The sequence below is a fragment of the Manacus vitellinus genome, unplaced genomic scaffold (genome assembly GCF_001715985.3).
Source record: "Manacus vitellinus isolate BGI_N305 unplaced genomic scaffold, ASM171598v3 scaffold_1_pilon, whole genome shotgun sequence".
Classification (NCBI taxonomy): domain Eukaryota; kingdom Metazoa; phylum Chordata; class Aves; order Passeriformes; family Pipridae; genus Manacus; species Manacus vitellinus.
In genome coordinates, this window is record NW_021939396.1 from 35,380,038 (window position 1) to 35,406,924 (window position 26,887).

The 26,887-nt window shown below is 36.2% G+C and overlaps 1 protein-coding gene across 1 annotated transcript; it reads right to left on the minus strand.

The window, feature by feature from the left end:
* Window positions 1-2,175: 2,175 nt before the first annotated feature.
* Window positions 2,176-21,892, minus strand: YTHDF3 (YTH N6-methyladenosine RNA binding protein 3). Its single transcript, XM_029959294.1, has 3 exons — window positions 21,232-21,892; window positions 18,265-19,857; window positions 2,176-6,995 (listed from the first exon to the last, which is right to left on the minus strand). The coding sequence occupies exons 2-3, from the start codon at window positions 19,837-19,839 to the stop codon at window positions 6,972-6,974; spliced, it is 1,599 nt and encodes a 532-aa protein (XP_029815154.1). The 5' UTR covers window positions 19,840-19,857; window positions 21,232-21,892; the 3' UTR covers window positions 2,176-6,971.
* Window positions 21,893-26,887: the final 4,995 nt, after the last annotated feature.

Sequence of the window (26,887 nt, forward strand, 5' to 3'; positions counted from 1 at the left end):
GAGATATATGAGATAAATGGTGAAAAAAAACCAAACCAAACCAAAAAACCAACCCAAAGCAGATCAAATTAGGAGTTCAACTGGACTGTGTGAACGTACTTAATATTTTGTTCAAAAGATTCTTCCAGCATCTGAAAAGCTACACTGAAATATAAGTGAAGACCCAACTTCACTTTCTTGGCTGTTTAACATCCTTTCTATCATACAGTTGCGACTTCTCTTCAGTGTTCCAGTATTTCATCTACTTCCCAGGACAAGTATTCCTGTCTCCTCCACCTTTCCCTTTCAGTTTTCAAAAAAATCATCAATACTCACTAGCAACCCAAAGAGCAGATAATGATAGTTATTTATTAACATTTAAAATAAGCATAAATTTCAGTAACTAAAAAAATTCTCTGAATTGTTTTGCATGTGGTATTCTTGAAATTAAAGAAGATCAACACAACTGAAAGACCAAGCATCATCATCAAATATGAAGTTGAATGGAATACAGATCAAGTTAATAGCAATTACATTATATTAACTTGAAGAAATTAAATACAGTTTTACACATTTTCTGATGAAGCACCACACCTCACAAGACCCAGTGAAGCATCTCATGAGAACTAAGCTGCAAACCAGTTAAGCAGCTAAAAACAAATTGGCAGCCAATTTAAATTTAAAAAAAAAAAAAAACAACCAAAAAAAGATAAGAATTTAGTAGCAATGTTTTCCAGGTAACTAGCAGAAGAGGGATAGATATAACATCCAATGTATTCCAGTCGTACATCACAAACATCTGAATTTTCATCAATTTAACAATTCTTTATTCCAGGAAAAATATTTCAGTCCTTTCATCCTATATTTTACAAAGCTGCTAATCCAAACTGATGCAAATACTGGTAAGATTCTTGGGTAATATTGAACAGCAGCTGTATATATTAATGCTTGCAAAATAAAATTTCAGCTTTTTTTTCTTAACAGTAGATATACAATTACAGTAGATAATGAATGATCCACAACCTTTAATCTCACCCCTTTGCTGAAATGTAATAGCTTAGCTCAAACTAAAGCTAAGCCTTTATTTAGCTTGCTCAAATGCTTAGTTTAGAAATTTTTATTCCTGGACTAAGCGTAAAGCCAGGATTTATTTTTTTAACATCTGAAGTTCTTTCAGATGTTTGCAGAACAGGAAAGAAAGGATGTATAAATTCAGATTTCAAGATTAAAGTGTAATGCTTCACATAAGAGGGCACAAATCAAGACAGCTTGTTCATTTGACAATCCATAAGCTCAACTTAAAACACAGTCATCAGTCTAGAGTATCTTGTTTCATTTTACATGACTATCCACTTCATTCTCAAGATGCACGTAAACTTGTGCAGGCAGATAAAAAGTTATGGTATCTCTGAGTGGATGAAATTCAAAGCAACAACAAAAAAAATTAAGTTTCTCAAGTGTTACAAACTAATTTTACAGGCAAAGGAAGTTAATTCAGTATTAAGATGACAAGTGTAAATGCACATGGGATATGCAAACAGCTTATAAACTCTCACTGTTAACACTTTGGTTATCACCACCACTAAAATTCAGAAGAACACTTAAAGTGGACCCTTGTATTTTAATTACTGTACGCCCTTGAAAATTCCAATGAAATACTGTCTGTTTCCACCTTCCGAATGAAAATGCTGAAGAGTTAACTTTAAAAAATGGTATACACCACATGGGAGACTGAATTCATCCAGTAATAAAGCAATATTTCTCTATTTACATCGTGGTAAACAAGGTAAGACAGATTGAGACACGCTAAACTCAGAAGATTTCCTCATTCCAGAGAAGGAAATAAGTGAAGTCGGGAACTTTTTTGTAGATTTTGAGAACAGCATCCAAAGCCAGGCTTCTCTAATGGGCATCCGAAGGATACAGCTGACAGGTGTAACAGTGGAATTTTCTCAGAAAAGGTAGGGAAGTGGAAAGGAATGGTTACTTAGATGGGAGTAAGAAATTCACTGTCTCTTGAATGTTTGATTAAGAATAGGTTTCTGGAGGAAGAGACCTGAAGACCCACCTATTTGCACTCTGCTCGCAGTGTGGTACAACAGTTTAACTGGTTATTGACTTCTGTTGGTTGCATTTTCACTTGTGGGGAAGGACAAGGTCAGAAAAGAACAGATAACACAAACATTATGCATCCTCTTATATTAATAAGCAGCAAGTTTTATTATTAATATTTGGCTTAGAGATCCCTGGACACTGACAGTATCATTAATAAGAATGCTTCAGGATTATTATGAGAGGAGAAAAACTGTTGAAAGCCTGGACTGGATACAAATTTAAATTCTGAACTGAAAGGTTCAATATTCATCATATTAAAATGCACTTTATTAAAATATATAAAGTAGAACAGACAGTATAGAACAGATGTTTTGAGGAAAACATGTCAGTTGTACACTAATATTTTTATGAGGCCAAACTAATTTACTTAAAATTCCTATGATCTGTAGAGAAATTATTTCTTCTCCAACACTAAACTACAGTGGATTTGTCAGGCTGAAAACAGAACAAATAAGGATGTGAACAGGTTGCTTTTGTGAAAACTTTCAAACATATTTAATAAGACTGAATGGTCAATTCTTGTGCCAAAGAATTCTCTTCTAAGTTACTATAGTTTAATGGTATGGACAAAAAAACCCCCACAAAATTTCAACCTAGGTTTTGCTGCACTTGAATGGAAAAGAACTGCTCTCAATCTATCAGTAAATTATATGGATCTTCACCTGGCAAAAGGATATAAACAAGACACTGAAAATCTTCCTGTATTTCCTTAAAAAAACTGTAGGAAAAATCAGTACAAATGGCTTTGAAAATACAATTAATCCATTCCTATAGGGTAATTTGTATTTGAATGTCTAGAATTATTAGTTTCAAAAACAGCGCTGGAGAAAATTCAAAGACTGTCCCCACTGGATTTTCACTGTACTAGAATCAGCTGAAGTATGTAAACACCTCTCTGGTAAAAGAGTCACCAATAATTTTGAAAAATTAAGGTAGTGGCTACTTACAGAATTCAAAACACTGTTGCTTCAACTCAGTTCAGCTATAAAAGATGCACTGATTTTTTTTAGGAATTTGCTAGGATGACCCTGTTTGAACAGGAAGGTTGGACCAAATGACCTCACTTCCAACCTTATCCATTCTGCGATTTGGTGAATATATTTCAAGTGTGTAAATTCTCCTATGAAATAGAAAGCAACTTAAAAATAGAACTTGGACTAAACAGTGAAAAATATTTCAGATGGTTCCTCCTCAGTGCATTATTTTCACTTGACCTCAATATTACCTTTTGTTTGGTGCCACAGGTTTTTCTGGAATAAGAATCATTTTGGAAAGGGGTTTTTGCATCTAAATTTTGCAGACATTGAACTATGAAACTGCCAGAGTATCAAAAACAAAACAAAACCAAAAAAAAAAACCAAACCACCAACCCCCCCAAAAAAACCACCAAAAAAAACCCCCAAAAAACCCAAACCAGAATGCAGAGAAGCAAGTATTCCATAAATTAAGCCTAATACATGAAGAAGTAAAATTTGTCTAGTTGTGAATACTGACGTTTTTCCAATCTAAGTCCCTCAAAATAAAGCAGTGCCGAAGTTTTCTTCAAGCCAGCAAATTGTACATTCAGCTGTCAGAAAGTCGAATACCAAAAACCTACATTAAAGATGCTGATGTTACGAAGTCAAGAGATGCTCAAAGGTGAGCAAAGCTCATACAACTTTATTTTGTCCCACTTGTGTTGGCAGGACAAGCCTTTCAGCAACAACTGTCTATGAGAAGTCTCAGGTCTCTTCAAAGCGAAATAAGACTCAAAATGGAAAATACTCAGCATTTCCTCCCTCCTCCTTGTGTCACTAAATGTGTGTGGTAACATTGTATCTCACTTGTACACTACCAAAATCTTAACACTGAAAACGGAATTGGATTTTTTTTTCCCTTGGGGAGACTTTCCCAGTTTTAAACATTCTGCTGCATCTCTGGCTCATCAACCCACAGGTGTTACAGTGCAGCTAAGTCTATTCAGCAGTGGGTACCTCCTTCTGAAAGGACAAATCTCCTTCCTTACCCTCCCACCATCTCCCTTCTGCACATCTAACCTCACAGAGAACTGGTCAACCATTAAGCCAGAAGAAAATGGCTTGAACTGGCTCAGTTTGGATCACAGGAAAGCAAATGCTGGCACAAAGGAGGCACCAGGAACAGAAAAGGGGTTCCACTGATTCCTCCACCAGCGAGTTATCAAGCAGCCATTACAACAGCTTCACCGTATTGAAAAATCAGACCAAAAAGGGTATTTCTACATTTATTTAAGATATTAAGCACCATTCCTTTTCTTTCTGGAGGAAAAGAACTTGTGCATTAGGAAGCTGAAGGCTAGAAGTTTCACATGTCCATTAACTAATACAGCACTCCACAGCTGATTTTACAATGTTATATACTATTTTTACAGTACTTTATATGCACATAAAATTCCTTTTAGTTTCAGCTGCACATACTAAACTCTCAGCAGTCAGCAAATCGGTCACAACATGACTAACACCATCAGCAATCAAACTCTTCTATTTGTAGATTTGCTAACAATCCTGGAACAGTGTAAGAACTGTCACAGCTCTCTAAATGTGATCACCTCCTTCTTCTCACAATCCTGTCTAATTTTCCAAGCTTTGAAAGCCTGCAACAGAGTGATGAAACCCACTTTCTACTGAACCTGATTCAATCCAGGAGCAATGCTCATGCTATTAGAATAAAAGAGGCATAGGGTAAAGCAGGAAATATTAACAGAGCCTGCAAAAATATGAATACTGCAGTGGAAGCAAACTAAGGTTGCACATGCAATCAGTTCCTGAATGCCTGACTCTAACAGCAGCTTTCTTTTAACTGGAAACTTTTGTGCATTTTCATAAGATATTTTTGTAATAAAGAAGCAAAAACATGCTGACCCCTCGATGGATCATCAGAAGAACTACATTCTTTGGACTCACAACATTGACCTTTGCCACTTCAGCTGATCAATGACAGTTGGAATAATAGGCAGTAACCCACAAATCAGCCAACAGAGGGAAACAAAAAGCTATAAAACCTGTCAGCAAGAAGCAGATATGCATGGAAGCAGCAATTTTTGGGCTGAAGCCAAATTTCACAGTAATTGGGCTTGAAACCTTTATCTCCTAGTCTTCTCTTACAATATGCACTTTGCTTATCCTTCCTTTATCCCACTTGCTATTTGTTAAACATCTACATTTAAGTGACATTGCTTCTTTACTCCAAAATATAGGAGTAGCTTCCCTTTTGAGCTTCCAGAAAACTGCCAGTAAAAATTAAAATTTATATCTGCTACTTTGAAGTCTCAATATTTCAAATAACAAGCAAGAAGTGTGTACTGAACTTTTTGTGTTTGCAAGGTCTTAAGAGTGCAAGGGGCTTTAGAAGAGAGGAAGCAAAAGTTAGCAAAATAGTCTGTATTCAAAACAAACCTTTGCTACTTAAGCTCCAGAACTTTTGATTGCCAGAATCTGTAAATTAATGACTTGAAACACAATAAAAACAACTGTGTTGGACAGTAAGACATGAAACACATTCAAATAATATGTGCTATTGCTATTTTAAGCTATAACATATCTGACTTCTACATTGCCGTTCTAAAAAGAGAAAGCTATCCCTGGAGTTTGGTACAGGTTGTTCAGTATTTTGTACAGTCAATACACTCACTTAACAGTTTTTCAATACTCTCTTCCAGCAGACAATGTGTTGTTGTATGAACTGAAACAGAAGATATATTTTTAGAAGGTAAAATCTTGTGTATAACTGCCCAGTTTAATATGTACTCTCAAATTCTTGTTGCACGGTTCTAACAAAAATCATCTCAACACAGTTATGAATATGTTAACTCCATGGACCAAAGTATTTTTCTCAAAATAGTTTCAAATAGAGGGGAAAAACACCTGGATGTTGGGACAATGAAACAAAAAAATTTGAGAAACAGAGTATATGCTTGCTAAACAAGAATTATGTTTATTTAGCTAGTGAATCACCTAGAGGAGTAAATTTTCACTTTCATGATAGCAATCTGTCAGGCTTGCAAACACCCAGAAATAGGAATTAAAGATTATTTTAAATGTAGTTATAAAGGTCATAAAAAGTCTGATTTAGACTGAGGTACATTTACTCAAAACTGAGATTCATTGAGTGGTAGCAAACAAACAGTTCCTCAGACAAATGCACTTTTTTCAGTTTACATGTTACAGGAAAAGAAATAAAGAAATGTGCATTAACTGGTGGTGTCCACCAAGCTGCATATTAATATTCTCTTACACCAAACAGTTTGAAACAAGGGAAATGTCATCCTAATATAATTTCATGTTACGATTCATTTGGCTAAACTGCAGCTTAGAGTTGCTTTGCCATATTAAAAGATTACTACAATAATTTTCACATGAACATTTAGACTTGAGTTTTACTCCAGGACTAAATATGGCATGATTTGCTTTTAATCTGTTGAATAGCTAAAAACTGACAATTAAAAAAACTACAACAAAGAAAAAAATTAAGTTGAAGCAATGTGAATCTCACATCATTGAACCACTTCTAATGGTTAAATGTTAGTATTTAACAAATTCAAAGAGTTAATGAATCCTTGCATTCGTTCGGTCTCCTGTGCCTTAGCTAGGATGCATAAATACAAAAGACAGCAGATACTGGTAAAAGCTTCAGGACAGAAAGTGCTTGACGAAGGTACAGTTCTCAAGTGTGTTTGGTGAGAGAGTATAAGGGCAGATGCACTGATGAGAACCATTACAAGAAGAGTCAATTTCGTGTTAAAGTGTTCAAAGATGTCACCTTAAGCAGAAAAAAGCTTTAATAACGTCTTCTTAGACATATTAGGCATTTCCAGAGTCTACATCATTAGTGTTGTATTCTAGCAGGACATCTCCATATAGTTATTGTTTGTTTCTATTTCTCTCCTGAAAGAAAACAAAGACAAAAAAGGAAAATCATATTAATGAAAACAGATCAACATTATGTCCTTTCTTCTCATTACAGCAGTTTCATTGCTTGCAATTTATCTAAACTGGGCAACAAGCTCTCAAGAAAAAAGCTTCAATTATTTTCAGGAACATGAAATTATCCAGTTTAAGTCAACTTCTTAAAAAGAAACACAGAAGTACACATCAACCTAAAAGGTGAGTATGTTCCAAAAAACTGCTATGAAGAAGAAAAGAGTTATAATGTCACTTTTAATTAGCTTACAATAAAATATATTGCACAAAGTCAACTTAGTAAGGAGACCAAGGGACCTACAAACAATGCAAGAAGGTTTCCCAAATCTTCTGCTCGTCAAAAAATGCTCTACTCTCAACACATTATATCCCTGAAAAAATATGGTAATCACAGGTATCTCCTTCAAAGCCCCACATAATAAAATGTTCCAGAGTGCATAAGATCAAAAGGTAAAGGAACTAGTAAAGGAACTAGTTGGCCCAATATCTTGTCCTCCATCCAAAGGCACAAATGGCAAGAAAAATATTTTTTTTTAAAAAAGGTAATCCACACTTTTTTTAGAAATTACTTTCAATAACAAAAACTGAAAATCAGTGAGATAAGAGTGGCTACAAAAAAACTCTTGAATGCGAGCCTGAGTTGCAGTCCAGATCATACTCACTACAAAGCCCTCATTGCATTGCAAGATGCCACATTTGGCATCAAGGGCTAAAATACTAATTGTATTGTATCTCTGTCAGGGACTAACAGATCTGTACTACATATTACAAGTCTAACAGAAGAAATAACACTTTCAGTGCTTTATCACCATCCTCCATTTTCTGTATTTTGTTCCAAGATAAACATATACTTAACCATTAGGACTACCTCTAGGAAAAAAATAAAAACTGATCAACAAACTACATCTTGTTGCTTTCATAATGTATCTTCTAGCCTGTAAAAAAATACTATAGCTTGAGTGTAAAAAACTAAGACCTTATCTTCCAATAGCTTTTTCCATAACACTTTTCTTTATATGTACAACTGAGAACTTTATACACATGTATTAATATCTGCATGGAAGAGAGGTAGGTTCCTATTCCCATTTAAAAAAAAAAAATAAAAAATTAGAAAAATACTTCCCTATGTTTTTATTATTGCATCACACAGCATGTTATAAATGGAATATAAATATAACAGGGAAAATCAAAATAACCCAGGAAGCATTTGAACAATTATTTCAAAACCACTCAATCCGATACCACATTGAAACTTTATTATGCTAGAAACTATTTAGGGAAAATGCAAATTAGCTTATGAACCCACATAGATGCTGCTAAAAAGACACTATAGTGAAAGAAGAGGATACGAAACATTTATACTGGTTATTACTGGTGATCTAGTCCACTCCATGACAGACTAAGCTGCTTCAAGATGAACACCAAAAAAGTAAAGCTCGTTCTTGCTCCCAATAAGCAGCTCACGGTCCCAGCAGCTGGGTATCTAAGACTGGACATTCGCTAGGGCACAACTTCCATATATTTAAAGCAAGACTGATATTTGCACTATTCTGCTAGAAATTATTTTTTCCTAATTCAAAAAGACATGACTAATATTTTCACAGTAGGATACTGGTTTTAAAACGTAAGATTTACAGTATTAGTCATTAATACAAACTGATACGTTAACAATGCACTCTAGGCTGAAAACAGATGATCAGTGGCCTCATGCCTCACTATGCATGTAAGGCATGCAGAAATAGCCTGCTCATGCACATCTCAGATTATTCCTCTAATATCAGCAGACTTCAACTGCAAAGAACGACAGTGTTGAAAAACACTACTGTGGCATTCAGTAGGAGCCTATGAAACTGCAGTGTTAAAATACTGATATTTTATATTACACAATTCTAAAATCAACCTGTATACAACTAAAATCATGGGCTCCTGTTCATCTGTAAGTATTACATATGTAACCACTGACTCAAGCTGTCTAGAAAGACGCTCTGCATTGCAAACTGCTGCACTGTAAACTGACTGACCTGCTGCTTTGCAAAGCCCCTGAACTCAAAATCCATTTATAAAAATTCAACACAGAAAAGGAATGATATCCTGACTACCTGCTTCCAGTTGATGAAATAAAGGATGTGTTGCAAATTTCATGTTGTTTTTGAATTCTACAGAGGAAAAAAAAAAAGGCTTCAAAACATCAGCACGCCTTCCCTGTGATCTCAAAATTACATATTACTACATTTATATTTAAATACTTAAAGCAGGCATGCACATCTGACATTTTTTCAATGCAAGTGAACAATACATTCTTCAAATACTGGTAATCAGTGACATTTGGTATCTGTACTGCAAAATAGAGAGAAAGACGACCTGATTTATTCAAATCCCGGGCAGTGGTATTCCACTCAAAAACTAACACCTGTCAAACTCTTAAGTCACATCACACTAAAAAATCACGGTCTTTTCCTGTCTCAAAAAGCATTTTTCTTCTGGGTTTTATTGGTGATTATAGACAAATTAGCAGAAGACTTTATTCCCAGAAGGTTTCCACCACAAGAGCAGAGGAAGTTTTCAGCGTAATCCCCTGGATTCCCCTACATTTCTCTTTCACCCATTTAATTTTTTTTCTTCTTTGTTCAGACAAGCAAAACCTTTATCACCTCTCTTGCACTACTCCCGGATGAAAAGCTCCTGTATATTTAAGTTCCTGCCAAAGGCCAACTTCACTTCAGAACTCACCAGGGTCAAGTTACTCAGCTTTGAGGGGAGTTTACTATCAGGACATGGAAAATAAGTACCATCTGAATTAGAACAATGTGGGAACATATGGGTTAGTTAAACGTACCAGCCAGCTGCAAACCATGTGCTGAGCAGATTTCACACATGTAAATAACTTTCTACACAAACCAGCAAAACCAAGTGAAGGTGAACATAAAAAAAATGCTTAGGCCACAGAAACGTGCATCAATCTAGTGCAAACTACGGAATTAACTTGATCTTATCTGTGAGGCTGACTTACTTTCAAAATTTAGTTCTCTGAATTCAGGGCATTAATCAAATGATCCCATGCTGAAAAGAAGCTGCAATGTAATTTATCCTCAGATGTAATGAAATCTCTATGCTAAAAAAATTTCAAAAATCAAAGCAACAAAAATGTTTACTGGTCTGATTTGAAAGAAACTACTGAGATGCACACAACATTGACTTTGGGATTTCTTTGTCACACAGAAGGTAAACAAAAAAGCCTCATTTAAGTAGCCACGATGTAAATGTAGCCTAATAAGACCAAGAAGAAACTACTAAAATCCTTGGCTGTATTTTTTTTTCCAAGATCCCACAAACTGAAGCTCAAGGGAATATCTGAAAGGGTGACTTTGGATGACTTTTATAGCAGTTGCAAGTGTAAGCATTTCAAGGTGCCCATTTTGAAAGCCACCCAGGATTGCAAGGTTGCACAGGCAAATTGCAGAGCTTCCACACAGTACCTCCAGTACTAGCAACTATACTTGGAAAAAAACCCTAGAATTTTGCTAAACCTTTGCCTCTTACTCCAGTGTTTAAAGCATTCATGCCTGGAGCTGTCTGCTTTGCACCTCTCCCAAGAGGTAGCATTCTTTCAACAACTTCAGAAGTTGCTTTACTGCAAACTGTGATTTAATCTTAAACTTAAAAGCCCTGCTCATCTGCAGTGTAAGCTAACATGTCAGACTGCATTCTGTGAAGTGAGGCGCAGGCACTTATCTCCTCTGCCAACTGTGCTGCGTGGGCAGGAACACCTGGCAGAGGCAGAAGAGACAGCTGTAGAGGTGGTGAGAAGAAGCCACAGCAAAGTTCATGAAATCTCATTTACTAATGGCATCAGTCACAATCTGCAAATTATTTCACCCCAGTGTACCAATACAGCTAGGACAGCATAAACATTGAGTTTAGTGCTTGAGAACCACAATAAAAAAAACAGATAACTGAGAAAAGTGAAAAATGCCAGAAATTGTTTACTCTATTAATGACAAGGATATCATTGGCTGTTAACATAAACTAGAATACTGAAATTTTAAAATTGTGTAACATACCAGTCCTTTTTAACTTCTCACTCTTGAATTCCAAACTAGAGAGGGTACATCTCCTGAACACAAAGATTATCTCAGAACTAGATAAAAATATTTAGATGCATTTCTCTGAGAAGCACTTCTGGGAATTCTGGGAATATAGGAGGGAAGGATCTCTACAATCCTTACACAGACCTAGAAATTTTCCTGTGGAGTTCCCCTCCCTAAACACTCATTATCTTCTATTCCTTAACGCAACATGAAAACCACAAGACACAAATTAAAAATCAAAGTTAACACACAAAGTTGAATGAGGTTTTACAACTTCAGAGTAGCTCTTTCTCCTGGTAAATCTTATGAATCATCTGAGACCCTGCTACTGCAGATGATTTGAACTACAGACATAATATAAGGTTTTCAAGCATATAAATATTAAGAAATTCCAAAAAAGCTAAAAGACTTAGACTTCTAACTTATTTATTCTTCCCATTAGTTTTGAAGGCATTTTACTTATTTCAGTCTCTGAAACATACTTAGCAATAGAAAAAAAAAAGTGAATAAGTTACAGTAAAAAGGTAAATTTAAATTTGAGCAGACTCATGCACTGTTAGTAGAATGTGGAGAGACCATATGACTTTATTATGGTAATGATAAAGGCAATAAGAACATAATCCACATCTGAAATTCCACAGAGCAAAACATTCAGAAGGCAGAGGTGGAGAAAGAAACCAAACTATTTTAAAGACATCATACAATAACAAACAACAAGAAAAGGCTCTGCAGAAATCAAGCTTGAACTCCCTGAGCCATAAAAGCCCTTCCTGTCTTGTTTTCCCAGGCAGATACTTTCAGTGATGGATCAGCCAATTCTACCTACAAGTAGGAAGTGCTTCCTTTCAGTGCTGTACATCATCACACATTGAAATATCAGACTTTAATTAGCTACAAGACAGCCATTTCAGCAAGTTCATTACAAAGTAAAAAAAGAAAAACAAAACCAAAAAAAACGAGCCTCTTGATCCCCACTGTTTGTTAACAACACTCACAGTATAACATTGGCTTTTGAAGACTGGCAATAGATAGCTTCTTACTAACTCTATGGAAATTGCATTTAGTGATGAACTCTGTCCCAGTAAAAGAAGCAAAAAGATGACTGACACCTTTGTTAATTTTTGTCAGATGCCCATAGCAACAAAAAGAACACATTATTTAATTGCTCTGCTAAGGAATCTATACTAGCCTTGGAAAGGAAATGACATGCACTGCAGGGCTTATAAAATACACTGGTGAAGAATTTCTCAGGTAATTTTTCTTTAAGCCTCACCACTCATGCTCTTTGCATGCATGTGTAACTCAAATTCCAATCTACCATGAGGAAACATGAACTTATTTTATCTTGGTTTCCTATTATATTTTATATGGAAATGCAATGAACATGCAAGTTTATGCTTATTTTTTCATAACTGACTATAACCCCTAGGGTACAGAAGCAAAACAATAATTATCTGTCAATATTAACGACCAAAACTCTGAAAAAAAAAATCACACAGAACTGGGCTGAAACAGCTTAGCAACTGATAATTTCTGTAACATCTCATTTCAACTAAATGAATATGAAAGTTTAAGCAAATCAATTGATAGAAAACAAACAATACTAGTTCAACTGAATCTACAGAACAGCTTTAATAGACACACAAGATCTGTATATTTTAAAGTGCCATTTTTTCCCAGAAAGCACCACCAGCAACGAGTTCCTGCTAACTAGCCCATCTGCATGCAGTATGAATCAATGAAGCAAGGATGAAGCACTTTGTGAAGAGACACATAGGTTGGGATTTCCTTGCAATACACAGGCATATTTCTCCCCTGTTAAATGCAGGAAAAGCATCACTGTTTTAGTCAATTTGTTCTTAATACGGCACTGAAATCTGAGGAGATGCAGCAGGAAGCAGAAGGCTGCACATCATGAATTTTAACAACTATTTGTGTGTACTCAAGGTTCTGCTTTTGCTGTGGAACAAGAGACTTAGAATTACTCCTTTGCTTTAAAAGACACAGCATTTAGAAAAAGGTACAGCTGCCAGAGATCCAGCTCAATTCAAGTTCTAAGTCTTGTCTTACACAGCTATCTTGATATTTAAGAACATTACCACATTAGATTCCAAAGAGTGCCTGGTCTCTTGAGCATTAAGGTAAACCACTTGGTTGATATTCCTAGCTTTTCCAATAGGGGTCCCTATTTTACAGGAGAAATTGGTCTTTCGAGTCCCAGAGTCAGAGAAATTAAATCCACTCTGTAAAAGACTCTGTATGCTTGATTTTGCAGGTAGTGATTCCAAACCAAAAAGAAAAATGTGACAAGATCCATACAAGTGTTGCTCTGAACTAAGACTGCCTACGAGTTTCATTACATTCCATCTCTTTTATTCAACAGCCCAACATTGCACTTTCCCTCTTGCATCACCCCTAGAGAAAGGCAGGCCACACCAGTATTCAAACTCCTACATAGTCACTCTAGACAAGACCACATTATAACATCCAGACTTCTCCTTACTATACCCACCCTCTAATGAACTCTAAGCCTTTCCTTGGAACAGAAACAACTGACTACCACATGCACAGAGAATAAGCACATTTGAAATCTCTGTATCTGTAACATTAGGACCTGCAGCTCATTTTTAAGTGTTTTGAAAAGACTAAAGATGCAAAAGCAAATGAAAAGTACATAAGTACATCATCACTGAAGGGAAATTCTGGAGCAATATTTCCAAAATTATTCTAGCTCCAAACAATCCTCTTCTCCCATAACCAGGGGTACATATTCATCTCATGATTACCAGGGGAGAACAAATGATCTCCTGTTTCTACTTTCTCGGACATGAGACCTGCAATATCACTTTGAATTATTAAGATAAAACTGTTGATAAACATGAAGTTCAAGGAAATTGCAAAATAACGTCCCTTGAAACATCATCAAAAGCATACAGGAAATTCCTATGTTTCTCAGAAGATATTACATAAAGCTCTTTTAGAGGGTTTCATGTTTATTACATGAACCTCTTTTAGATGTAAATAAATACACAAACTTTTAAGTGTTGTCTAGTACAAATACTCAACTGCATTAAAAATTTTGGTCAACTACCTGTTTTCCTTGACTTTTACAAGGACTGTGCACGTATCTACATCTGATTTTGACATTATAACCTAGCACTTTCTGGCCAGGGGCTAAGGGAAAGAAGAACTGTCTACAGCTCACTCTTAATGGGTATTTTCTCCCTTCTTTCATGATATTTTTAAGAAATATCAAATGAAGTATTAAGTCAGCAATGTCCTGGAAAGGAAAGGAGTTACACTCCTTAACATGGTAGCCTGATTATAACCCAACTACCAGAGAAACAAAAGTTACATTAGTATCAGAATTGGGGGGGAGGGAAATTACTCCTTTTGAGAGTCAGGAAGTTCTAGCTATGTCAGCATTCCTATTACAAGACATATAGTACAACAGGAGAAAGCTAACATTTTAAATGCTTATTTATCTGTCATTCAAAGGTTTCCTGAAAAGTAAAAATATTTCACATGCAAATCAGACAAACACAAATATATACCAAATTCTTCTCTCATGAATAAAAATTATTTTTCTGGACTATCGCACTAAGAAAAACATCTAAAACATTCCAGAGTTACATGAAACCATGGTTTTTTTTTCCAATGTATGAAGCAAAAGTAGAATTCTCCATCAAAAAGCACCAAAAGATGACCCAGGGCAACAGGTAATTGTAGGTTAATAAGCCACCATATGAGGGCAAGGACCTTGCTGCCTTACAAAAACTCCATTTTTAATCAAAGCCACATTTGAATTTGATTCATATATTTACTGAAGATCAGGAGCATAACTACAGATGGAATGTTTTTATTTCCAATATCTTATTTTCTAAAACATAATTACGTCCTCTTAAAAGGCATATTTTAAGACTTCTGTTCAATTTTTTTTTTAAATCTTATCGCTACAAGTTTCTGTTGAAAGACAATAAAACATGTTTTTAAATAATACACACACAAATAGACATATTTATGTCACAAGGCGGCAATTAACTAAGGACTAAGGGCATTCCGGATTATTTCAATACACATCTGACAGAACTCATGAAAAACATCATTCATTTCTTTGATCCTTCGGTAAAAGATCACAGCACTTGTATGTTTAAAATAGGCTACTGGAACCTGAACTGTAAGAGAAGCGTGGAACAATCAAAGCACAGTCCCAACCATAAATACTCTGCCCTGCAGATACCAGGGTCACATCAAACAGTGGTAGACACTAGAGTTCTAATATTTATGGTTAAAGAGACTATTCATAGTCATTTGTAAGTAACCTTTACCAAATGGCAAAGTTACTGAAGTTTCATGTTAATCAGAGACTATTCCTTGCACTTTCACAAGTATACTGCCATGTTTTAATAAAACATACTGCCAGGTCATATTGGAAATGAATTATTGATCCCCCCGAGTTGTTAAGATTAAACTTTTACAACCAATTTTTTTAGGATAAGTTAGCTGTAATGATGAACAGCTATAAAGTAAATTAAATCCCTAAATCATATGCTGGTTACAATGTTTAGATCACTAGCTGTATGGAAGTTTGTTATCACCTATGCAACAACAAAACATTACCTGAACTTCAAGGAACATGGAACTGACTACTGCTGCTTGATGTATTGAATATTTTATTAACAGCAATAAGCATATTTTTCATGACCGAAACACTGGAAACAAAGTGATTGTCACAACTGCCGAAGAAAATGAGCAGGAACCAAATTTACACAGTTCTACTGGCAGTAGAAAGTGCACATATTTTACCACAGCTCCATAAAAGCCTAGCTGGCACTAGGCAATAAAGGATCACTCAATTAACCATAAACCAGAGCTTACGATACTAATTGTTGCATTTGAAACTTGAATCATAAAAGAGTTAACAATTGTATGTTTACAAGGTAAAGACAGGCTGCTTGTACACTATGTGATATAAGAAGAAACCCAGAGATTTAAAATCAACACTCAGTCATAATGATAAAGATGAACTCTCAGTAAATGTCCTTTAATTATAGGGAGTCCGAATTAAATTAAGTCCATATTCATTTGCTTAAGGCATAGCTCAAATCCATCTACAAAGACAAAACCTCAAACTACCTATATACAGTTCTAAAGCAATTTTTCAAAATTGGTCATAAAACCAATTGGTATGATGCTGTAAAAGAGCCAATGGCTACTGTGCAAGTATCTTGACAAGTATGTTGTCACTTAACAGTGTTGAGAAAGGTAACTGTTTACAAAGAAATGCAGAGTTCAGTACTTGAGTCATACACATCCTGTATGTTTTCCCAGAAGATATTACAGGAAGTAGTAACGTTCCTTTATTACACAAATATGCATAATCACAGTCATCTAGTTAGAGACCTACTAAATGCTGAAATTAGTACTTTGAATTTTAAGTTTAGCATACATAGAAACACTTCCAATAACCTACATTCCCCCTCTCCATTACATTCTGTGGCTTTCGCCTACTACTGAGGGAACAAAACCACAAATAAAACACAATCTTCCTGAGTTGCTAGGGCATGTGTGAAGTATGATTCCTTTAAGTTTCAAAAGTTGGTACTTTTGAAGTACACCAGTTACTTCTGGAGCGCCTTAAAACTTTAAAAATTGAGAAAATACTGAAACATGAAGGCTACAGAGAGAGATTATAATCTTAGTCCTCCTGAAATATTATAAAATCACAATTAATCACAGAATCATAAAATATCCTGAGTTGGAAGGGACCTACAAGGATCATAGGAGTCCAACTCTTGGCCCTGCATAGCACACCCCAAGAATCACACCATGTGCCTGAGAGCATTGTCCAAACACTTCTTGAACTCTGTTAGGCTTAGTGCTGTGACCACTCCCTGGGGAGCCTGTTCCAGTGCCCAACTACCCTATGAACGAAGAACCTTTTCTTTTATCTGACTTAAACCTCCCCTGACACAACTTCAGGCCATTTCCTCAGGTCCTGTCTGGTCATCAGAGAGAAAAGATCAGTGCCTGCCCCTCTGCTTCCCCTTGTGAGGAAGCTGTACAGTGTGCTGAGGTCTTCAGGTGAAATTCTTATGAAGCCAGAATTGTGTCAGCTTCAAGTGAACAAATTCACAACTTCACATGTCACAGGGCCCCTAATTAGCCTAAACCCTAGATTTTTGGGTTTTTTTATGCAATGGGTGGTGTGATAGGATGAACAGAGATCACTACCACCAAACTGCAGGGCTGCAAACTCCCATTTCTGAATACTTGCATATCATCTAACTGGTTCAACAGCTCCTGAAATATTTCTAACCATGAGACAAATCATGTATTTACCGTTACTAGCAAGCCTGGAAAGAAAGTAAATATAGGAAAAGTAAATATTGTGTCCAATGGTCAAGACAAGTGTTATGATTAGCGAGAGTACACACAAGACAAAGTACTATAAACCAGCTTGAATTAAATGTCTTTTGGCCTTGTCTGGTTTATCAAAATACCTCCAAAACTAAAGTTTCTCTACAGATTTATCACATTTATCACATGTATACTCTTCTTCACAGAAATGAAAACTACACATTACTTTTTTAGAAAATACATTATCAGAAAGGTCCAAAAATGATTTTGACACTGTACAAGTCATCACTGTATTGCTTCTGTATTTTACGAAAAACAAACTGAATCAAGGGGAAAACCTGCTTTTCATAGTAATCATGCTGTTAACATTTAACTAGAACAGAATTTGAATCAAAATGCTATGTTAGATAAAGTAAGCTTCTTCTGTAATTTTTGATCCTTTTTATGACATCCAGAAACTGTAAAAATCTAAACTACAAGACTTCAGTTATGGATAATACCGTCAAATCAGTCTTCACTTACATCGAAGAAGTAGAACATGTCAGATGTCTGCTTATTCAGGCCTGTGTTAGTACTGCAATCAAACACATGCCTGCACTAACAAACAAGTTATGAGAAGTTAAATCTTTTCACTAAGAGCCAGTTATATCAAGTACAGACACTTTGGGTAAAAAGCACAACCATCTGATTCAACATGTGCACACAGAAACTCCAGCTGAATGAAAAACAAGGCTTCCTAAAACATAATAAACAGGAGAGCTACTGTAATGACACTGATTTCTTACCCTACGCATGGCTTCCTCCTCCTCTTGACGCTTCTCATAATGTGCAAAGTCATCAAAGATTGAGGTGGTATGCTTGAAAGTAGCAATTATTTTAAGCACTTGCTTGGCTTTTTCTAGGGGTACCTCTTGAGTGTCCCTCGAATTGGTAACCGGTTTGTTGTCATTGTTTTCCAAGCGAATGTGCCGCAGTTGGTTATTGGGAACGTCTTTGACAAAGATCCATTTGACATCAAACTTCCCCTTCCACTTATCCTGAGACCAGACACCAGCATATGCATTGTAGTCCACAACAGACTTCATCTCAGCCACTCCACAAAAGTGTCCACTGCCATTCACACTGAAGAGTAAATAGAGTGGGCCTTTTCCATTCAGGGAACGGTAAGCAGCATCCAAGCGCTTATTCCCATGCTCAGTACTACACCAGATAGAGTACTTAATGGAGCGATGAATATCGTCCTCTGAATAACTTTTGATTATAAACACGCGTCCGTTCTTCAGATTCCAATCGAAGTCTTTGGGATTGTAGTTGTTTATGGCCTTTAGTTTCTCCAGCACTGGGTGCACTTCCACACCAGAAGGTGAGGAGCTGACGGATACAACACCTAAACCAAAGTTCTCACTACCAGCTCCATTGTTCTGGCTGAAGCCCACACCCCTATTACGAGGAGCTACCCAGCGGTTTTGCAGCTGTTGCTGCTGCAACTGGTGAGGCTGGGCCTGCTGCTGAGGTCCTTGTTGCTGTTGTGGTTGCTGTGGCTGAGGCTGCTGTTGAGGCAGTTGGCTTTGCACCAGTGGTGGTGGTTGAATTAATGGCTGAGGCTGCTGGATTATAGTCTGAGGAGGCAGTACTGGTTGAGCTGGGGGTGCTTTTACCACTGACCCTTTGTCATCCCAAGTTCCAATATTCATGTTGTGTTTTATTGGTGGTGGTGGTACAGCAGGGCCCCCAATGCCTACGTTACCTTTAGGCTTGAGTTTCGGCTGAGGTTTAGCAGGTTTCCTTGCAATTGCAGCCCATGAGGTTGGTTTAGGTGCTGAACTGCTAACTGGGGGCACGCTGTTAGCTGCAATGCTTGTCATACCTGTACTGCTCAGAGCTGAACCTACAGTTTTTGTTACAGCAGCCGTCATATCTCCACCAATTTTCAGTCCAGTCATGCCTTGCTCAATGCTGCTAATCCCAGGCACCTTGCTCAGAGTATCACTTCCAAATCCAGCCTGTCCATCTGCTATGGCTCTCCCAAGAGAACTAGGTGGATAGCCATAACTGCTGCTGTAAGCAGAGCTTTGCGTTGATTGTCCCTGAGATCCACTTGTCCCCCATGTAGAGAAGTCTGCATTCCCAGGAAAAAAATTAAATCCATGCTGCCCAAGAAATGGAGGGGTATTTCCTAATGCCCCAGGTTGACTAAATACACCATCGGGTATGTAATGGTGTTCACCATTACTCATCTGTCCATAAGTTGTCAAATATGGCATTGGAGGGTCGCCTGCAGTTGACCATGCTGCTTCACCTAAAGAGTATGGAAATCCAATGGATGGAGCATAATAGCTAGGCATATATGGGTCTGACATTGGTGGATAGCTGTTACTCTGCAAGAAAATAAAATAAAAATCAGCAATATTGACAATTATGCTCAGAGTAAAAAAAACCCTGTAATACAATCCAAGACATTTTTAAGGGTTATATGAATGTACTTGTAACTTTCACCATTCCTCCCCACATAAAAGATGAACTAAATAACTGACAGATATGACCATTTTTTTCAAGGGACTGTCTCAAAGCACTAAAAAGCCGCATTTTTTGTAACATACTATCTTTACTTTTAGTTACTAAGCTAGGTTAAATATGCCTCCATGCAAACAGTATCAAGAAAATAACCTAAAGTTAGCTTAAAGTAGCTTTAAAAAACGAGTCGTAACAACTGTACTTTCATAAATAAAGTAAATTGGCTGCAACTATGATTTTAAGTTTTGGTATTCTTAGCTTTTGCCTAATTTCTCACTTCTCACTTCTGTTGGAGACACTAACAGAATACTATAGTGAAATGGATGCAAGGCTGCCTGTTTATTTCATAAGAAACAACAATAAAACCATAACATTTCCATGCTATTGAGAATGGACTTTAAATCAGCACTACACCAGATAGACTCCTGGGAAATCACAGAATTTACTTCTTGAGACATTTGAAGGACTAGCCCCTATGACTTCTGATGTTGTTTTGAGGGAAAAACTGCACGTTATCATTCTCTAGCTGATGCCTCCTTAATGTTGAATTCTCGTAAAAAAAAAAAGTGAAGGCAAGCAAAATTCTGAAAGTTTTTTAATAATTTGCACTTTGTCCCTCTCTCAAGACCTTACAAACTTAACACAATGCATATAAACTTTTGGCTACAGAGGCAATTCACAGCTCTGAAAGTCAAGTCATTAACTTCTTGGCAGAGAAGTTGCACCAAGCTGTAGTAATATTAAGTTTCAACCTATTATGCCATCAGCTGAGAGTTACTTCTACCACCTTCAAAGGAAATCATGTCCAAGCACTTAATATATTCTCAGAGCCAATAAAACTGTTGTTTTGAACCGCATCCAACAGATGACAATTTTGTGGCAAATGTAAGGGGCTGGGTTTTGGTCTGGGGGTTGTGTTTTGGTTTTTTGGTTTGTTCTTTTTTTTTTTCCTCGAGCTTCTTGTACTGCATCTTTCTGAAGCCAGAACACAAGCACAACAGCAGGAGACATCAAAGCATGCTTTTTAACTGAAGCTTGTCCAGAATTCTTAGGAATACTTTATCTGCTTAAGATATCATAAGATATCATCTTTATATCATAAGACAAAATATGATATAAAATTATATTTCAGTGGATATTCAGACAAGTAAGTAATTCTAAGAAATATCCAAAAATTAAGTCTGGAAGTCAGCTGAACACCAAAATTAACTTCAAGGTAGTAAATAATGTTCACTTACCTGATTTGTCTGACTACTTAGATATGGCTCAAAATCATCATCATTTACTGCATCCTTTTGATGAATCGAACCGTTTTGTACTGAAACTAAAAGTAAGTCTGTATTAGTATACTTTCTGGAAGTTCTATGCTGCACTTTTAATCTAGGTAACAGTTCTTGATCACCTGTGCATTGAAATACGTATTATTGTCAAGCACTCGTCCAATTTAAAGAAAATACCTCATTCTATTGATCATCATGATCCAATCTTAGGAGAGGTCTGCAAAGATGGCAACTAGAACAGACTATTCCTGACTGTTCTTTCCTGAGATCCATAGATAGAGGTAGAACTACAGGCACACTTCTATTTGCACAGGCAGTAAATCCAGTGTTTCCAGAAGTACCAGACCAAGTGCAAATGTGCAGACCAACCAGATCTACAGACATATTCAGTAGGTTCAGGGGAAGTTGCAACACACAGTTTTCTCCTGCCAGGAGGAAAGGCAGTTACCCACCAAGACAACTGTGAAGGGCACCACTATTCAGATATTTAACTCTGCATTTCCTACATAACTATACTGCCTTAGTGGCATCTCTGAAGCTCTGAGGGGACAAAGCAAAACAGAAACAAGAGTTTAAGTCCCAAAGGGTGATTACAAGCCTTTCCCAACATATATGCTACTATATGCTGGAATCTTTTCCTACCCGCTCTTCTTGGCCTCCTATTACCTTTCATTTCATCTAAGGCATTACACCTACCTGGAATTTTCCAGCTGCCTAAATTACTTGAAGTGTGTCTCTACCATCCCCCAGGCTACTATTCAAACAAAGCCACACTGCAGAAATTTCTGCTAAGTTCCACTGTTTCCCATGGTGCAAAGCAGAATAAGGACTTAAACCAGCACTTGCAACTACATAACTTGAAGATGAAGATCTCTTCTCAAAAAAAAAATTTCTGGTTTTCCAGATGCAACTTTTTTTTTGGTGTTATAGATCAAAAAGGTTTAGTGGGGAAAAAAAAGTTTCATAAACCACAACAGCAGAAGTTACAGCAAAACAGCAGATTTTCTGACAGCTTAAGACACTGAATTAAGAGATGATTCTGTGGTTTCCCTCTATTAGCAAATGCTCTGAAAAGCATATACAACCATATAACTAAATCTTCAACTTTGTTGAAATTAGTGTTTAAGAGTGGAAGGGGCTTCTGTTTCATTGAGTGGAGGGGCGCTGCCACACAAAAGTTCACATTGTAAACCAAGTGGTGCCTGGACTAAGTAATTTGAATTTTTTTTCACATTTGACTTCAACATCTCTAAAACAAAACTGCCTTCAGTGAATGAAACTAGCTGAAAAAAAAATGACAAAGGAATAGATATAATCACAATGAACAATCAAAATCCTGGAAAATTTTATTAACTTTAGACAGCAGTAAAAAGAGGTAAAAATTCATAATTTAACACAGAACAGAATTTTTTTTTTCAAAGCAATTACTGGGAAGGAAGAAAACAACTTGTGTTTTGAATACCTTCTTGAAGTTTTAAAAGTCAGAACACTTGACAGTTCAATTATTATAAACTGGCACAGAGCATTTCTATACTAGCTACAATAAAATATGACCGGCAATGATAAGCACAATAGGGTCTAGAACTGGACAGAACAATATTCCTAATTAAATACAACACTTAAATTAAAAATTAGGTGTTGGGGGTGCTTTTCCCCCACAAATAAAGAGTTTCAGTTAAGGTCATTAATCATCCTGAATTTACACACAATGGTAACACATGAATGAGCTGGAACACTATATTCCTCTTTATATTTGGCCCAGTTACACATGGGATGAGCCTCAAAACACTTTGTCCACGCCATGCCCACTTCTTAGACTTCAGTAAATAGTACAAACAGCTCAAATACAATTCTGTTATAATGAAAAACATGGGCGGCAGCATATAAGTTTCTTAAAAGCATGCAACCACAAATAAAGGAATAGACAGCTGTATGTCAAGACTAGCATCCTATCAAAATTAATCTCATACTGACTGCTAATCTTCATAAAACGTGCATGTGCTGTGTTTATTGTTTCACAAAGGTCACTGAAGACAGAATTATTTTTTGGTTTGACATTACAATTAACTTGGAATATTCTTGTAAATGTATTTTCTTTCTTATTCATTCTGTACTGAGATCCTAAGTCAAAGACAAAATATTTCTACAATGACATTTTTCCTAGTAAATACATACATTTCTCAGTGAAATAGCATCACTAGAAGCATGTTTCTTTGGCTTTTCATTCTAACTTTACCTAAAGTGTTAATAGTGAAGAATGTAGCCCACACAGACATTTAACAATAGCAAATGAATGCCTCATTCCCAAAAATCTCATGTTAAGTATTCCAACTGAACAGGGCAGTGATGAAAATGCTAATTGAAACTAATCTACAGATACTAAAAATATCCATATCAATACAATGCTGAAAATACCATGTACTTCCACAAACACTGTGAAAATATACAATGTAATTAGATATTGGGAAGAAACAACTCATCAAATAGAGGAACTTAAAGCTAATATTCTTTTAACTATTACTATCCTTGGAATAATCAAAATGGATAAATTACAGTCAAAGGCATAAGAATAACTTTTTCATTAGAAGTCATCACACCTTACTGTGAAGAATAAATACTAAAAGAAAAAGTAACATTTCATTCTTGTTTTAAACCTAATAATAACATTTAAACCTTCAACAAAACAAAAAATTATTATATACAAATAAGTGTAAAAAACAAGTCAGCACCTTCCTATGACAGGTGTGATACGCTGGTAAAATAAACAAAAGCGGAAAAAAAGGGAGTTCCAGGAATGCCTTGTTTCTCCCCCTCACCATGCCCCTATAGGACATAATTTGATTGATATCAGTTCTGATGTTTTATGTCAACTGTACAGTAGTTGACAAGCAGAATAAGAAAACTTTCACAACAGTATGATTTAGTCACTCAAGTCTCTGAAATACGAACACTAATATCCAACATAACAGAGGGATAGTGCTGTTCTACACACTAGGACATCAATCCCACAAATTCCGGTCAAGGGAAACAGCACAGTACACCAATTTATCAATTAAAACAAAGCACCCAAAACATTTTACTAGACAAAACAAATCAGCTACCTCCCGATATAATTTACAGGTCTAGTATTTTTCATTTCAGTATGAAATATGCACACATCCCTTTTACTGCTCACTCACATTCTCAGTCTACCAGACATGTGGACAGGTTCTACCACCCTTTTTAACATCACTGCTCTTATGAACAGAATCAACTTCAGATTAGCCTGTTAACTCAGTATCATATCTTCCTTCAAAGCTCCTTTAAGCTGAGACCTATCATGACAATTGAAAAAGATTATTGTCTGCTAACATGTGGTCAGTAAGGACTGCTGATACTGACTTAATTTACCCTCTTGAAAAAATCTCTAACCCAAAGCCAACTACTCATGCTACACTGTGCTACCATCTTCAACCTCATAGACCTTTAATCTAATGCTAAATCATAACAGTTTCACTAAGCAGACATTACACCAAATAATTTAACAAAGCAAGAGATTATTGTTCTGTTCCACTACAGTTTTCATTGAAGTTATATTCTCACCAAGAGAATACATCATAAGCATTCATTATTTAAAAGGATGCACTCCATAAAAAAATCCAAGTTCAGAAATGCAAAAATCTCTTCCTTACATAGCAAACCAAGAGATGTGTTTTGATTCAAACATTCCACAGCAGTGACAAATTATAGAACACAAAAATATGCTAACATAAATAAGCCAAAGTAGAGCTGACCAGTGCATTTTCACACACTGCACCCAAATAGAAATGCTTAATATTTTCACTCCAATTCACATATAATATAGTTCAAAAACTACCTGTATGATTCTCTAACAGATGCAACTCAGTAACCTCGCTAAAACTGTGAAACAGTAATTCAATGATTGTGAAGCCACAAACTACTTGCTACAATGAATTTGACTTTTCTTCTCATTTAAGGGCAACTTGGAAGGTAAAACTACAAACTACTGCAAAAACACGAAGTAGTTAAAAACTGCAGTTCTGGGAAAAAAAAGCAGAGGTATCAGAATATGAGAGAACAAGTATTAAAGACTGACCAACCTAAGAAGGTCTGAGGAGATAAACACATGTTCATTTTTCTCTGAATGCAGAGAAATTAAAACAGGCCAAATTCAGCAGGATTTGGGAACTCTCATAAGCAGTATATGTAACAAGAAACAGATAATCTGCACACAGACAGAATAACAGAATAAGTACATTGCGAATAACATTAAATGACAGCTCACAGAGAACAATTAGATTAGTTCAGATAATGAACAGAGGGGGGCAAAGAGTACCTGAGCTCAGAGAAAAATGTTTCTTATCTGCTTAAGTATAATGAGCATATTAACACACAAAGGTACCTGTGTGCATGCTTTTCTATAGCTCAGTTTGCTGAGCAGCTCAGAATTAAATGGGTACAAGTGTACTGTTAAGGCAAAAAGAAATTCCAANTGAACGAAGAACCTTTTCTTTTATCTGACTTAAACCTCCCCTGACACAACTTCAGGCCATTTCCTCAGGTCCTGTCTGGTCATCAGAGAGAAAAGATCAGTGCCTGCCCCTCTGCTTCCCCTTGTGAGGAAGCTGTACAGTGTGCTGAGGTCTTCAGGTGAAATTCTTATGAAGTCAGAATTGTGTCAGCTTCAAGTGAACAAATTCACAACTTCACATGTCACAGGGCCCCTAATTAGCCTAAACACTAGACTTTTGGGTTTTTTTATGCAATGGGTGGTGTGATAGGATGAACAGAGATCACTACCACCAAACTGCAGGGCTGCAAACTCCCATTTCTGAATACTTGCATATCATCTAACTGGTTCAACAGCTCCTGAAATATTTCTGACCATGAGACAAATCATGTATTTACCGTTACTAGCAAGCCTGGAAAGAAAGTAAATATAGGAAAAGTAAATATTGTGTCCAATGGTCAAGACAAGTGTTATGATTAGCGAGAGTACACACAAGACAAAGTACTATAAACCAGCTTGAATTAAATGTCTTTTGGCCTTGTCTGGTTTATCAAAATACCTCCAAAACTAAAGTTTCTCTACAGATTTATCACATTTATCACATGTATACTCTTCTTCACAGAAATAAAAACTACACATTACTTTTTTAGGAAATACATTATCAGAAAGGTCCAAAAATGATTTTGACACTGTACAAGTCATCACTGTATTGCTTCTGTATTTTACGAAAAACAAACTGAATCAAGGGGAAAACCTGCTTTTCATAGTAATCATGCTGTTAACATTTAACTAAAACAGAATTTGAATCAAAATGCTATGTTAGATAAAGTAAGCTTCTTCTGTAATTTTTGATCCTTTTTATGACATCCAGAAACTGTAAAAATCTAAACTACAAGACTTCAGTTATGGATAATACCGTCAAATCAGTCTTCACTTACATCGAGAAGTAGAACATGTCAGATGTCTGCTTATTCAGGCCTGTGTTAGTACTGCAATCAAACACATGCCTGCACTAACAAACAAGTTATGAGAAGTTAAATCTTTTCACTAAGAGCCAGTTATATCAAGTACAGACACTTTGGGTAAAAAGCACAACCATCTGAT

What these genes read in the sequence shown, in the direction of transcription:
- YTHDF3 (XM_029959294.1), bottom strand. Translation starts at nt 19,839, where the DNA reads ATGTCAGACCCATATATGCCTAGCTATTATGCTCCATCCATTGGATTT. An exon ending in AGGAGGAAGCCATGCGTAGG is followed by an intron (nt 6,996 to 18,264) that starts GTAAGAAATCAG and finishes GTTTTCTTTCAG; the next exon opens with GAGAGAAATAGAAACAAACA.